Source organism: Mustela putorius, unplaced genomic scaffold (assembly GCF_011764305.1).
Source record: "Mustela putorius furo isolate JIRA1106 unplaced genomic scaffold, ASM1176430v1.1 tig00003972_pilon_pilon_pilon, whole genome shotgun sequence".
NCBI lineage: Eukaryota > Metazoa > Chordata > Mammalia > Carnivora > Mustelidae > Mustela > Mustela putorius.
The window spans coordinates 9,104,949-9,120,022 of record NW_025422115.1 but is presented as its reverse complement, the minus strand read 5'-3'; the positions used below and the strand labels follow the sequence as shown (position 1 = coordinate 9,120,022).

Below are 15,074 nucleotides of genomic sequence, written 5' to 3'. Positions count from 1 at the left end.
TATGCTCCACAAGTAAGTGAAAAATATGGTAATTGACTCTCTCTGCTTGACTTATTTCACTCAGCATACTCTCCTCCTGTCCTGTCCATGTTGATACAAAAGTTGGGTATTCATCCTTTCTGATGGAGGCATAATACTCCATTGTATATACGGACCATATCTTCTTTATCCATTCGTCTGTTGAAGGACATCTTGACTCTTTCCACAGTTTGGTGACTGTGGCCATTGCTGCTATGAACACTGGGGTACAGATGACCCTTCTTTTCACTACATCTGTATCTTGGTAAATACCTAGTAGTGCAATTGCAGGGTCATAGGGAAGCTCTATTTTTAATTTCTTAAGGAATCTCCACACTGTTTCCCAAAGTGGCTACACCAACTTGCATTCCCACCAACAGTGTAAGAGGGTTCCCCTTTCTTCACATCCTCTCCAACAGTTGTTGTTTACTGTCTTATTAATTTTGGCCATTCTAATTGGTGTAAGGTGTATCTCAATGTGGTTTTTTTTTTTTTTTTTTTTTTTTTTTTTTTTTTTTTTTTTTTTTTTTTTTTTTATTTTATAAACATATATTTTTATCCCCAGGGGTACAGGTCTGTGAATCCCCTTTACACTCACCAAATCACATACCCTCCCCAATGTCCATAATCCCACCCCCTTCTCAAAACAGTTTGTTTTGTGAGATTAAGAGTCACTTATGGTTTGTCTCCCTCCCAATCCCATCTTGTTTCATTTATTCTTCTACCCACTTAAGCCTCCATGTTGCATCACCACTTCCTCATATCAGGGAGATCATATGATAGTTGTCTTTCTCTGCTTGACTTATTTCGCTAAGCATGATACGCTCTAGTTCCATCCACGTTGTTGCAAATGGCAAGATTTCATTTCTTTTGATGGCTGCATAGTATTCCATTGTGTATATATACCACATCTTCTTGATCCATTCATCTGTTGATGGACATCTAGGTTCTTTCCATAGTTTGGCTATTGTGGCTCAATGTGGTTTTGATTTGAATCTCCCTGATGGCTAATGATGATGAACATTTTTTCATGTGTCTGTTAGCCATTTGTATGTCTTCTTTGGAGAAGTGTCTGTTCATGTTTTCTGCCCATTTTTTTGACATGATTATCTGTTTTGTGTGTTGAGTTTGAGGCCTTCTTTATAGATCTTGGATATCAGGCCTTTGTCTATAGTGTCATTTGTGAATATCTTCTCCCGTTCCGTGGGTTTGCTCTTTGCTTTGTTGACTGTTTCCTTTGCGGAGCAGAAGCTTTTGATCTTGACAACATCCCAAATGTTCATTTTCACTTTTGTTTCCTTTGCCTATGGAGACATGTCTTGAAAGAAGTTGCTGTGGCCAATATCAAAGAGGTTACTGCCTATGTTCTCCTCTAAGACTTTGATAGATTCCTACCTCATGTTGAGGTCTTTGATCCATTTTGAGTTTATCTTTGTGTATGGTGTAAGAGAATAATCATCTAGGATAATTTTAAAAGCATACCCACAAGCATTGTGTTTAGACTTGGCATGTATATGTGTATTTAAAATACTCCTCTTCCACTTTTCTTCCCTTCCTGAAAAACTCAGTCCTAAAGCCATATAGTGTGGCAAAACAAGGGGGCATCTGCAATGGACAGGTGGGGACATTGGTGGGACCCAGAAGACCAAAGCCAGAGTGTCAGAGCCAGTAGGATGAAGAAGACAACTTGGGGGCAGGGTGACAGCAGAAATGGAGAATTGCTTACATGGGTTGGGTGGGGGGATGGAATTTATCAAGTAAGGAAATAGTTTAAGACTAATAGAAACCAAGTTGCTTACTGTTGGAGATGGGAGTTAGAGTAGATTAACATTGGGGTATTAGATTGGAATGGGAGTTATCAGTGGACTCTAAGTTAATAGAAAGATGACAGATGGAAGTATCTGTGCACATGTGTGAGTGTACACACAAAACACATGTGCCTTCACTCCATTCACTGCATCTAGAAGGAATGACAATCCAATAGTGATGATTATATTTTGGCTTCTAAACACCATTATCCACTATTTAAAAACAAACAAACAAACAAACAACAACAAAACCCTTTGAGAAATGGCTGAATCCAAGGCTGAGGCAGAGAAGGTACAAAATGAACCTGGATAAAGAAAATGTAGTACCTATAGACAATGGAATATTACTCAGCCATCAAAAAGAATGAAATCTTGCCATTGGCAATAACATGGAAGAAATTAGAGGGTATTATGCTGAGTGAAAGAAGTAAGTCAGAGAGGGGTGCCTGAGTGGCTCAGTGGGTTAAGCCTCTGCCTTCAACTCAGGTCATGATCTCAGGGTCCTAGGATCGAGCCCCACATTGGGCTCTCTGCTCAGCAGGGAGCCTGCTCCCACTCCCACTGCCTGCTTCTCTGTGTACTTGTGATCTCTGTCAAATAAATAAAAAATCTTTTTAAAAAAGTCAGAGAAAGACAACTATCATATGATTTCACTCCTATGTGGAATTTAAGAAACAAAACAGATGAACATAGGGGAAGGGAAGGAAAAATTATAAGATATAAAATAAAATAAGACAAACCAGGGGCGCCTGGGTGGCTCAGTGGGTTAAGCCTCTGCCTTCAGCTCAGGTCATGATTTTAGGGTCCTGGGATCGAGCCCCACATCTGGCTCTCAGCTTAGCAGGGAACCTGCTTCCCCCCCATCTCTCTGCCTGCCTCTCTGCCTACTTGTGATCTCTCTGTCAAATAAATAAATAAAATCTTTAAAAAAAAAAAAAAAGACAAACCATAAGAGACTCTTAACTCTAGGGAACAAACTAAGGATTGCTGGAGGGGGGTGGGTAGGGGGATGGGGTAATTGGGTGATGGGTATTAATGAGGGCAGGGGGTAATGAGCATAAATTCTACTTCTGAAAATGATAATATGCTATATGTTAATTAAATTGAATTTAAATTTTAAAAAATTTTAAAAAGATGAACCTGGGCCATATTCTTGTGTCAGAAGGCTAGGAAGTCCTCTGAAAAATGGCGGGGCTATGTTACAAGGACACAGCTTGAATGAGCCACACTGACCCAACTAGGGCATATTTGAGCATCAAAATCATCACTAACAGATTATAACTCATTAAATGAACTAGAAGCCAGGAATGGGATATCAATAAATGTATAAAGATTTGGTGAGAAGTAGTATATGTGCAGAGATTTGAAATTCCTCTCTACAAAATGCTTATTAATGACAGAGGGGAAATGAGTAGCTCTGTAGGGGGAAGCCTAACAGATGATCTGAGGAGAGCGGCCCAAGTCAACATCACCAGTAATGGGACAGTCCAAAGGTCCAGGCCACGTGATAGGATGCTGTGAGAAGGGCACAGCATAATCCAATACAATCTAATCATAGGAAATAGAGGAGCCCAAACTAAGGACATGCTACAGAATACCAGGCCCATAGTCTTCAAAAGTGTCAAGGTCACAAAAGTCAAGGAACCTATGAAAAATGTTCTAGACCAAAGGAGTCTAATGAGACACCACAGCTAAAAGCAACCTGTTGGAGTCTTGGTTTAAAAGGCATTTATGGGGCAGTTGGCAGACTGTGACTTCCCATCTGTCATGGTGATTAGATCAATCAGTGTAGTAGTGATTGGATGTACCCTTGATATTGATGACTGTGTTGTAGTTCTGTAGAATGTTCTATTCATAAGATATACACCTAAATTTTTCCAAGGTGCTGGATTTCAGATAGGCAAGTTACGTTCAAATGATTCCAAACAAACAGAAAAGTAATTTAATACTATATGCACCAACTTTTTGTCATCGCTGTCAAGTATTTTTAAGTGTAAAAATAAGGCATTCTGGGGCGCCTGGGTGGCTCAGTGGGTTAAGTCTTTGCTTTTGGCTCAGGTCATGATCCCAGGGTCCTGGGATCAAGCCCCGCATCAGGCTCTCTGCTCAACAGGGAGCCTGCTTCCCCCCCCCCCCCTCTGCCTGCCTTTCTGCCTACTTGTGATCTCTCTTTCTGTGTCAAATAAATAAATAAAATCTTAAAAAAAAAAAAACTTTCAAAAAAAAGGTAAGGCATTCTGAGTCAGCATGAATCAATCAATCAATCCTTAGAAAAAATAGGTACAATAACAACAACAAAACTTCCCAGGTCCTTGATGCATTCCTTAAGAATCACAGTTTTTGCTCTAGAAGTAACTGAGGCTATGAATGTACAGCTGTTTCCCCAGGCTGCCCCACCCTGGGTTGTCCAGCAGAGCCCCACTTGCTAGCTCTGGCCCCACCCACTCCAGCACTGACAGACCTTCCTCAGTTAATCCTGGGCATCCTCCAAGGGCTCAAGAACAAGTCCAGGTGCCACCTGAGGGTCTTGTGTGTGTCCTGCCAGAGACCGCGTCAAGCTGTGAGCTCGGACTCTCTTGTCTCAATGGGCTCTTCCCTCAGGGTGGCTGGGCTGTGAAGGACATCAAGGCTACAGTCTTCTGTCCGAATATCTGAGTTTTGAGTGAATGCATTTCTTAGAGCCAGTTCTTTCCCTGAGCCTCAAACATGAGTCAGGGGTATGAGGTGTGGAGGGACCAAGTAGCCTGGGTCAGAGTCACTCCCCTCCTGCTCTGAGGATTGAAATCCAGATAACCTTCTCACTGCCCTCTTCTGTTCATGGGGAGTGTTTCCTAGAAAGGCTCCAGATCTTTGTAACGATGGACCCCACCAGCCCACGTGACTTGCACAGATAACACCTGTGCCCCTATGGGTAAGATTTCAGCTCAAGCCGCTGGATATAGGAATAACCCAAAAAAGGAAGCCTCAACCCTCCTGCCCCCACTGTGTCCTTGTTAAGTGCCTTCAGATAACTAGCCCCATATTGCCTTGTGCTCTGGGTGGGCTGCCTCTGTCACCAAGGGGACCTTGTCTTAAAGGTGGCCAGCAACCGTCACCAGCAGCTTCTCTCCCATTGTCCCCTGAGACCATGGCAGGTAGGGGTGAGGAGCTGGGGCTTGTGTTTTTGCTGTCAGTGGGTGGTGTGGCAGGGTGGGGGGGCCTCCGAGGGCCTCAATAGGCAAGGTCCATGGAGGTCAAATCTGGATGGAGGGTGTTGTCTTCAACATCTCCCACCCTAACTCAGGCTTGCTTTGCTTTGTCTCCTAGTGTGGACAACTCTGAGGACCCCGTGTACGAGAGTCTAGAGGAGTTCCATGTGTTTGTCCTCGCCCATATATTAAGAAGACCAATAGTTGTCGTAGCAGATACGATGTTGAGGGACTCAGGCGGAGAAGGTAAGTTAATACACTAATAAAACAGCCATATATGACGCATGACCCAGAAAACATAACAACCCAGCAAAGGAAGAGACAGCCTAACATATCAGTTGAGGTTCTCAGAAGGCCACAGAGGCCTCATTCTGCAGGGAGGAAGATTCTAGTGTTCCTCATTTCTCCTCAACTTGATGTGTTTCTTTTTCTTCCCCAGTGGCAGGAGGGGTTATCTTCGCCACCCACCCATCCACCTAGACTTTGTGTCAATGGCAGGTGGTCATGAGGAATCTGGCTGAGGGACCTCTGGAACTAAATCCAGCCCCCGCCCATGTGCTCAGGATGAGGCAGAGAGCTCACACCCCACCAGGGATGCCAGACCTCCTCCCAGCCACTCAGCGACTCTAGTCCTCTCCTGCCCCTCGGCAGGCTACATATTTCAAAAAGAAAAGAGAGATTAAAAAAAAAAAAAAAACCAGAAAGCATGAAGTCACCGGGCAGAATTTGGACTGGGGAAGAAGGAAAGAAGAGGAAGGGCTGCTTTTCTCCTTCCCCCCAAGAGCCAAGCACTGGTTCTCACAGCCCCTTTGCCTGTGTTCTCTCCCTTGGTCCTCTCTGCACCCTCCCAGGGGAGACACTGAAGCCCAGAGACACTACACAATGTGCCCCAGCCTCAGCTAAGGCCTCGGAGGAACCAGGTCACCTCAGTGCAGGGAAAATGCCTGGGGCAGGTCCTCCCTCCAGCTTTGCTGCCAGACTGAACGGCAAGGCCACTTGAGAAGTCCATGGGGCAGCCATGCTATCTGAAGAGGAGGGAAAGAAGAGAGGTCAGGGAGGGTGGGCCAGGAAGTTCACCTCCAGCGCAACTGCCCCAGCCTCTCAACAAAACCCCCCATTTCCAACCCCTCCCAGACTGTTTTCACCTTCCCTTCACTTCCATTACCAGCACAAGCCAGTCCCTTTCAGCACCACGTTTCCCTCTCATCACTTCTCAGAAGGGTCTCCTTGATAAGCAAATGCCAGAGAGTGACTTTTCCCTCCAACTTAACTTAAATTTAAACCTGAACCTTAACAAATGTTGTGGGACTTCCAGACAATCCTGAAAACCAGGAGGAGGCTCTTCATGGTAAATCACAGCTGCCAAAGGGAGTCCAATGGGGCCACGGCTGTCATGGTGGGAGAGAACTGGGACTACATTGGTCTTGCCCAACACCACATCCTTCCCTGTGCAACCCAGTGACAGGGACGGCTGAGATCTTCAGCCTCTCTGGGTACAGAGCCAGGACCCTCACTGGGGCTCCTGGGCACATGAACCTGTACCCTTCAGATCCCATAGAACTTGCTCAATGCTTCTTCCCATCCCACCTGTGCTCAAGAGTATAGCTCTCTTGAAAGGAGACCTACCCCACCTCTCAGCCCATGGACAGAACCACAACCAAAAACCAGTGTTTGGGTTTTTTTTTTTAATTTTTTTAAATGTCTTATTATGTTCAATTAGCCAACATATAGTACATCAAAAAATTTTAAAAATAAAATAAAAAAAGAAAATTACACAGTTAGGAAAAAAAAAAAGAAAATTGCATGGTTAGTATTAATACCCAAATGATCTAATACTGAAGCCCACATTCCTCAACATACGCTTATTGCTTTCCATAAAAGATTTTAAAGTAAAAGAACAAAAAAATAAAACTTTTTCAAATTGTTTAAAAAAAAAAAAAAACGGTGTGGCTAAAGCAGGGCTTTATCCTGAGGAACACTGAAGAGTTCCTCAAAAGCATCACGGAACTTAACTGTTGTTGCATTCAGCTCCCAGAAATACAGTGAGTGAGTCATTGATTCCAAGGCCAAGAGGCAAGGTTCTTTATGATTAAAAAGCATGTGCTATATTGGGGCAGATATTTCTGGGAGTTCTTCTATTTTAGTGAGGGTTTAAGTCTCTCTTCCTTCTCTTTGATGAGTAAGGAAATGAACATGATTATGTTCCCGTTGCTAAAGGAGCCAATCCCTATCTCTCATTTCCCATCTGACTCACACTTTGGTTCTGGAGTTTTCTGGTTAGTTCATTTGGACTCAGCAGAAGAACTTCTCAAAATATACAACAAGCAAGCATAGATTTTGTCCTGGATACAAATGTTTTCATGAATACATGGAGAGGAAGACACTCATCCAGAAAAACATGGATTCCCAGGCAGTCATCATTGTATGTCATTGCTCACCGTTGTGAGTTCTTGGTCACCTGTGCAATTCTCAGGACAGCACGCTGTCCCTGGGAAGATCGCAGCTAAAAGCCCTCATCCCTGTCCCACTTGTCCCCAGGGTGCAGTCTGACAGAGCCAGGAGGACTCTGCCATGGAGGCAGAAGGGAGTGAGGGGTTCCCTGAGCATGCGTGAGATTGCAGGTCTCATCCCCAGGTTCCTGTGAGCCTGAGCTTTCTCACCCACTGGGCAACACCCAGCCTGCCACCCTGTGGGTGCGGTGGCTGAGACCTAAAGCCATGGTCTGAGACCACTGTCCCTTCCCTGTGCCCCACCACATCATGCAGTGTGGTGAGGGATACCACCCGCGTTCCCTTAAGGCTCCACATGCCCTCACCATTTCTGTCCACAGCATTTGCTCCAATCCCATTTGGAGGGATTTACCTGCCCTTGGAGGTGCCTCCCAACAGATGTCACTGCTCACCTCTGGTTCTTGCCTATGATCAAGCGCATTTCTCTGCCCTTGTGTCCATGGAGCAGAGAGATCAGCAAAGAGAACAAGGTATGTCCGCTGCCACCTGAGAGACAATGTGCAGGGCAAGGGTGGGCATAGGAGGGCATGGGGAGGCATGGAGGACCCCAATGTGGGGTCCATGGGGAGCACTCCCACATACACTCTGTAGTGATGGGTTTCGTGTGTATATGGTATATAAGTGGGTTATGTATGTATTGGAATGGGTATGTTATTGGAAATAACAGTGTTAAAGACAACTTTTAATTTAAAATACAAAACAAATTATTAATTCCCACCACACTTAAATAGCCCTTACTATTTTTCCCTTTCACATGTATGTATATTTATATGGATATAATTCATCTCAGATCTAATTTATTTTTAAGTCCCTAGAGCAGGGGTCAGCAAACTATGGCCCACTGCCAGTTTTCGTAAATATAGTTTTATTGGAACACAGCCACACTCATTCCTTGATGTATTATCTGTGGCTATTGTTTTTGCACTACAAGGGCAAATTTGAGTAGTAGCCACAGAGACTGTGTGGCCTGAGGAACCTAAAATATTTACCAACTAGCACTTTTTGGAAAAACTCTGCCAACCTCTGCTCTAAAGTAAGCTTTTGAATCAAAACATTGATATTCTCTTTCAAATTATTACAACTGTTTCCCTGAGGTAGTCATTTCAGTGCAGCAGACAGGCTCACCAGGCCAGTTGCACACACTGTGCACTGCACAGTTCCAGACCACCAGTCATTCATGCAGAATCTCTCTTCCATCAGTGCAATATGCATTTTTGCTGTGGAAATGGTGGGGCTCTGATTGGAATGGTTGTTATTTTCTCATGTTAACTATTGACTAGCTGAGTGAAGAGGGGGAAACTCATCCTCTTGTCACTCCTGTTTCTGGTTTGGACAGAAAATCCCCCCAGAGACTAAAAGACAGGCAGGACTGACAGTTTAGGACCCTGACTTTGGATGTAGTCTCAGGAAATGCATGGTGGCTAGTCACGCAGTGATGTGAGTCCCAGAAGGAAAAGGAGAGCAGGGTTGCTGCAGCCGTAGTGGGAATATAGCATCATTTTTCCACATCATCTACAGACATCTCACTTGGGTCACAGCAAACAATATTTAGCCATGAAAACCTAGAGGCATTTCTGCCTTTTCTGTCTGCCTTCTGGTCTTTGTGGGTTTTTCACTCTTCTCCGTGCTTACCAGAGCCCTTGGGCAATGGGGGACCCTTTCTCAGGCCCTGGAGTCCCAGCCAGGATCTAGGCCCCTCTGTGCAGTCTCCCCAGAGATTCTCTGCAGTCAGGGAAAATAAAGTCCCGGGGCTGGCATCTTTGGTTGAGCAGAGGACTCAGATGTCCAGCCCCCTCCTCACAGAAGGCATTGAGCTTTCTTCTAGGCCTTCCAGTGTTTCAAGGTGAATATGCTGGTGCCCCTCAATGGTAGGATGAAGGTGGAAGGGCTATCACTTGACTTCTCTCAGGGAAGTATTGCAGAAGTGAGAGTGGTCTCACCTCTGACAACTTATTTTTCCCAAAGTTGAGTTTTGGTCCCGGTCCTCGGTTCCATGTGTCTGTGCCATGGGTTCCTGTGGCTATGCCCACTGGGTTACTCCTCAGAGCAGCGGGGGTCCCTGCCTCCACTTTTGTGGCCAGGGCTGCCCATCAACCCATCCAGGCCCCATGAGCCACTGCAGTCAAATACTCCAGTGCCACCTTCTGCACAAGCAGAAGCAAAGCACATATAAGTGGCTCCCACAGGCTGGGTAACTTCTGTGCTGTGTGTCAGACCCTCATACAGTTGGAGAGAACATAAGGGCTCTGCAAACTTTTAGGCTTTGGGTATTGCTAGCAGCTGTTCCCTGTACCACCCTTGCCAAGCTAGGGGGTGCTGGCAGGCATGACCCTGCTCCCCGCACCACATATAAGCCTGAAGTTCAGTGGTCCTGCATTATTTGTTTGGGGGGCCAGAGGTTAGTTCAAGCATCTTGTATGTCTTGTATGTCTTGTATGTCAAGCATCTGCCACATTCAGGTTTGGGACCCCAAAGATGAGGGCATCCCTGCATTAGGGTTCTCACTACCTTGTAGGGGAGACAGGCAACCCCATCAAGCCACAGTACAAGGCAGAATATACACCAACAGGCAGCAGCTGTATTCAGGAAGGGAGCAATTATTCCAACTTGGAAGAGCAGACAGAGAGACCCAGAGACAGGTGGGTTAGAAATAGTGTTGGAGGCTGTGTGATGTCCAGAGGCTGGCAGAGGACAGAATAGGCCTAAGTGCTGGGTTGCTGAATGAGTGTTGCTGTAGAGAGAAAGCATATGTGGTTAGAGTGTAGGTGTGGAAAGGCCTGGGAGCTGCTGCTTCCTTGCAGTGTGGTGTGAGGGGTGCTGTGTGACCTCCCAGGCTGGCTTCCTGTCTGTGGGCCAGGGCAGTGACACCCATCTCCCCGGATGCTGAGCCCTTTCACCTTCCCTACTCTGCCCTAGACCCCCTCACCCTCACTGAAACACATCACCACTTAACTACGAAGTGACCGTTGCAGGACAGTCCCTCCATGCACCGAAGTCCTCAATGGCCTTGCAGATAATCACTAGGAAACAGCATTGTCTATCCTAAGGCAGTCCTATCTCCTGATCCTTCAGTGCTGCTTCAAAGATAAACCTAAAGGTATTGACCGTATCCCTTCCTGTCCACAATTAGTGTCTGGTGTCCCCCTCAAAAAGACCTATTGAAGGTGGGAGGAATAGAGAGGACCTGTCAAGGGAACCATCGCCAGAGAAAGCCAACCCCTGGGGCTCCTCAGGAGCACTCTCCTTTCCTGACCTACAGCAGAGACTGCAGGGGCCTTTTTGCAAATATCTGATCCTAGCATTTCAGTTATTACTGTTACCTGGTGGTTGGAATACTGGAGAGAAGCTGAGAGATCAGGAGCCCATATAAGGGACAGACTCAGCCTCTCTTCCCAGCCCTTATAATGCCAAGGAAAATGGAATAAAATTCAGAAGGTTATGCTATAAGACCTCCCAAAAGGAGATGTGTCCCGAATAACACTGGGCTGCAAGGGACTCATAGGGAAAATGGGCCACTGCTGCCTCTCTAACAGGGAATCCTTCCTGAAGTGGGTGGTCCAGGGATAACACAGCAGCTCTAAGTATTCTCAGGGATTCGAGTTCCTGGTCTCTCCCTGATCCACCATTATTTTCCTGTGGTTTTATCCTCATGGTCATAAAATGGGTGCTGCCACTCCAAGCATCACATCCAAATACCTTCCCTTCCTGAAAGTTTATCTTTTCATTTAGGGGGAAAACCTTCCCAAAGGACTTGTGTTGGCCTCTTGACAACCAAAGCTGAGTTCCATGCCTACAGTTTCCGGGCGGTAGAGCCATCTGACAAGGTCGTACAGCAAAGGAAGGAGGGGGCGAGGTGGTTGGTGGGGGTTCAGTGAGCCAGCTCTGAATCAGGGGGTAGCGTGATGTTTTAGCAATTCCATCTGGATTGTGCTCTTTCTTTCGGCAGGGATGAGTACCTTCTATCTGGGGAAAGGCAAAAGTATAGAAAGAATTCTTTCCAACTGGCCCCTTGTCAGAAATAAATCACTGTTGACTCTTGGGCTCTCAATCCCTTAAAAAGCCATGGTGCATGAGGCTCTCAGCCCCACTCCTTAAAAGAAAACCCATTCTCTCTAAACACAGGGAGATAGGCAGGCTGTCCTGCAGAAACACTCAACACCCTTGAGTCTGGTTCAGGGACACCCACAGGCCTCATGCAGTCCTGGCTGTGGCCAGTGCTCCTACAGGAGCGGGAGGCCTTGGGGGTCCTGCTGGGAGAGACTCTGGGGCCAGGCAGCTGACTAGATGGTCTTGTGCCCCCCACATCTGAATACCACCTGGCAGTTTCATGTTCAGAGGCTTTCTCTCCTCAAGCCCTGGGCCTGTGCCAGGATCCTCTCGGACAGGAGCACAGCTCTGGACCCATGGCCTTCCAAACCCTTCTGAACTGAGAACGTGGCCAGGCATGAGGTCTTCCCTCTCTGTCCTTAAAGTAAGCCTCCGTGGCTCTGTGGCTCTGTGCCTTCAGGCTGCGTTGGACTCTGGCCCCAGACATCACCTTTTTGGAAACAGGAAGGCTTTGCATTGCTGAAGCCACCATGCGGGCTAGCATCCTTGACGGCAAGGATGGGCAACTGAGGGAGAGGAGATTTAGTGGGAAAGCTAGCTTTCTCTTCCTTGGCTCTGTCCTGCCATGTGTCTTTCTCCATTCACAGAGTTCTCTGGAGCCTGTTAGAGCCCCTTCAACAGCAGTTAACCAGCTCAGCGTGGCTTAGACAGGAAGGGTGTTTGTTCTCTTCCAACCATCTGGAATCTAACAGGCCCCACGGGACAAGGGAGGCACTTCAGAGATGTCCAAAATGACTAAGTCCCTCTGTCCCACCCTGTAACCTCCTCACCTTCCATGCAGGACAAGCCACTGCCAGCATCCCCAGCATCAAGCCAGTCTTTCCACCCCCCCCCCCAAACACCTGTGTCTGAGAGCATGGCTAGATCCAGGGTCGGAAGTATACACCAAGATCCCAGAGCATCTTGTCCTGGAAGAAAACGAGACACCCTCAGGAGCCACCATGGTGGTGTTAGAAGGATTCCTGGGCTGACTAGGCATGCCCCCCACAGGACAAGAGGGACAGTGAGGATCATAGCTGGGAAGAGAAGAAATATGACCAAGATTCTTCAGTCCACAAATTCATAATGATAGGGAAAGGCTCACTTATCGCCTCTGCAGGGTGCTTGGTGCCACACATAACTTCCAAAACTGGTAAATAGTAGGAAAGGATCAGCCAGAATCCCGCATTCCCTCGTGAACTGGTGAGGGGGTTTTGCTCTGAGTTGAGGTATCCCCATGTGTCATGAAAGGAGAGGCAGCAGCATTGTTGAGGGCTGACTTCATCTGTTGAAATCCTAATCCCTATTCCTCAGGATGTTACTGAATTTGGAGACTGGGCCTTTTGAGAGGTAAAGTGAGGTCATGGGGGTGAACCCTAATCCACCTGACTGGTGTCCTTCTAAGAAATTAGGACACAGACACACGCAGAGGGAAGGCCACAGGAGGACACAGGGAGGAGACAGCTATCCACAAACCAAGGCGAGAAGCCTCAGAAAGAACCCTCTCTGCTAACACCTTGATCTTAGACTTACATCCTCCAGAACGATGAGAAGATATAGTTCTGTTCTTCAAGTTATGCAGTCTGTGTTGCTTTCTTATAGCAGCACAAGCAAACTAATACAGAATGAGAATACCGAAGTCTTCAAGCCCAAGTGAATGGATGGGTCTAAGCACATATCAGCAAGTGCCGTAAGTGCCTTAAGTACTGCCTCTTGCACAATCCAGTGGACCTGAGCTGCAGGGATGTTCTTGCACAAATGTTCCCTGAGAATGTTGATATGATGGCACAGCATTCCAGGCACCTGTGACTGGCCACCCAGTTAAACGGGCAAACCTGATATAATGAGTATCTGGGGTTGGGTTCCTTCCTTCCCAGGGGCAGGACCCAGTGGCTCCAGGACCTCAGGCATGAGTGCAAGCAAAGCAGAGCCTCACTAGATGACCCGGGCTCATACAGAGAGAGCTGAGAGGCAGCAACTATGAGCTCCAGGGCCAGGTGCCCCAAATTCAGCGACCAGTGTCAGCTGGAGGAGACCCCAAGGCATTGATGGGGTGCTTTGTCATGCTCCCAATGTCTCCTCTTGCCATACAGGATGCCGGAGCAAGGGTAGAAAGTCCCAGATTGTGCCCTCGAGTCACGTGGCATCTCGGCTTGGGGAGGGACATGGAAACCGCATTGACACTGCAGCTACCAGTGTGGGTTCAATGTAGGAGGCTCTCAGACTTCAGTGGGGCCAGAAGCTCAGGAGCAAGCAGCCCCGTTTGAGGCAGGTGGGAGAGGAGACTGGGTAGGTCAAGCTCCAGGCCACCTGCTGATCCCCCACTGTCAAGTGTGGTCATCACACAGCCACTGTGGTGCCCTGCCTCACGCAAAGGACACCCTGTGGAGAGTGCCCCCCACCAAGACCTCCCAGCACCCCAGGACCAAAATCCAATAGATACAGTCACCACAGGCTCCAGGGGGCAGTCACCTTGTCCTTGTGTCTCAGGAACAATGTTCTGGGAGCCTCAAAATAAGAAGAAAAAAAAAAGTGTATTCTAGGTTGTGACCTAGACCTTTCTTCCTACCACCCACTTCTTCCTCCTGCTTGGGCCAGCATGTCTCATCTGTGTGTGCAAGCTCCTAACGGCTTAAAAATGCAAGAGGCATTCTTTAAACCTCTCATCTAAGTGTCTTCCCTGTCGAACCGATCTTCTGAAAGAACTCAATACATTTTTTTTTTTTTAAAGATTTTACTTATTTGAGATAGAGACTGAGAGAGAGAGGGCACCAGTGGAGGGGCAGAGGCAGAGAGAGAAGCAGGCTCCCCACTGAGCAGGGAGCCCCCACCCCGAGATGGGACTCGATCCCAGGACCCCGGGATCATGACCTGAGTCAAAGAAAATGGTTAACCAACTGAGCCACCCAGGCGCCCTGAACTCACTACTCTCTCAAAGAGCTCTTTCTGCCTCAGCCGGGCTGCTCCCCACCCACCAGTGAGGTCAGCTGCCTCCAAGTGCAAGAGTCTTCCTGTGTCTTGCAGACCAGGGTTGCTCGTGGGGAGAGGCAGGGGCTTGCAGAGGGAAGGCTGGGGGCTGCAGAGATTGGTCAGGTGTGGGCACGATGAAGGTGCAAGGCTTTTCCAGTCCGTTTTAAGACTTTTAAAATAAAATGATGTATACTTTCTTGGTAGTTTCCATATCCATGCTTCAGAAGACATTAGTCCTTTGCCCGGTGACACCCTGGGCTGTGATCTTTCAGCTTGCAGGGAGGGCCCCCCAGTGGCCGCAGGCATGACACCTGTGGGCTTCCCTGACACCATGTGTTCAAATCACTCTGTAAACTCCTGCTCTGGGCTGGGTCTGCACCCCACAGCCACACCACAACTTGCGGGCACTTCCTGTGTGCAGAGAGTGTTCTTTCCAAGGACAACTATCAGCCACCACCAATGGGGGCCACCACCATTTTCTATCCACACCTGAC

General features: G+C 47.4%; 1 protein-coding gene across 1 annotated transcript in view; it reads left to right on the top strand.

Annotated features, from left to right (window-relative positions):
* Window positions 1–15,074, top strand: part of OTUD7A (OTU deubiquitinase 7A) — a 359,579-nt gene that overhangs the window by 326,084 nt on the left and 18,421 nt on the right. Inside the window, exons 10-11 of the mRNA XM_045070581.1 lie at window positions 5,133–5,260; window positions 7,845–7,994. Of these exons, the coding sequence (XP_044926516.1) occupies window positions 5,133–5,260; window positions 7,845–7,994 (278 nt within the window). The remainder of the gene's footprint in view (window positions 1–5,132; window positions 5,261–7,844; window positions 7,995–15,074) is intronic.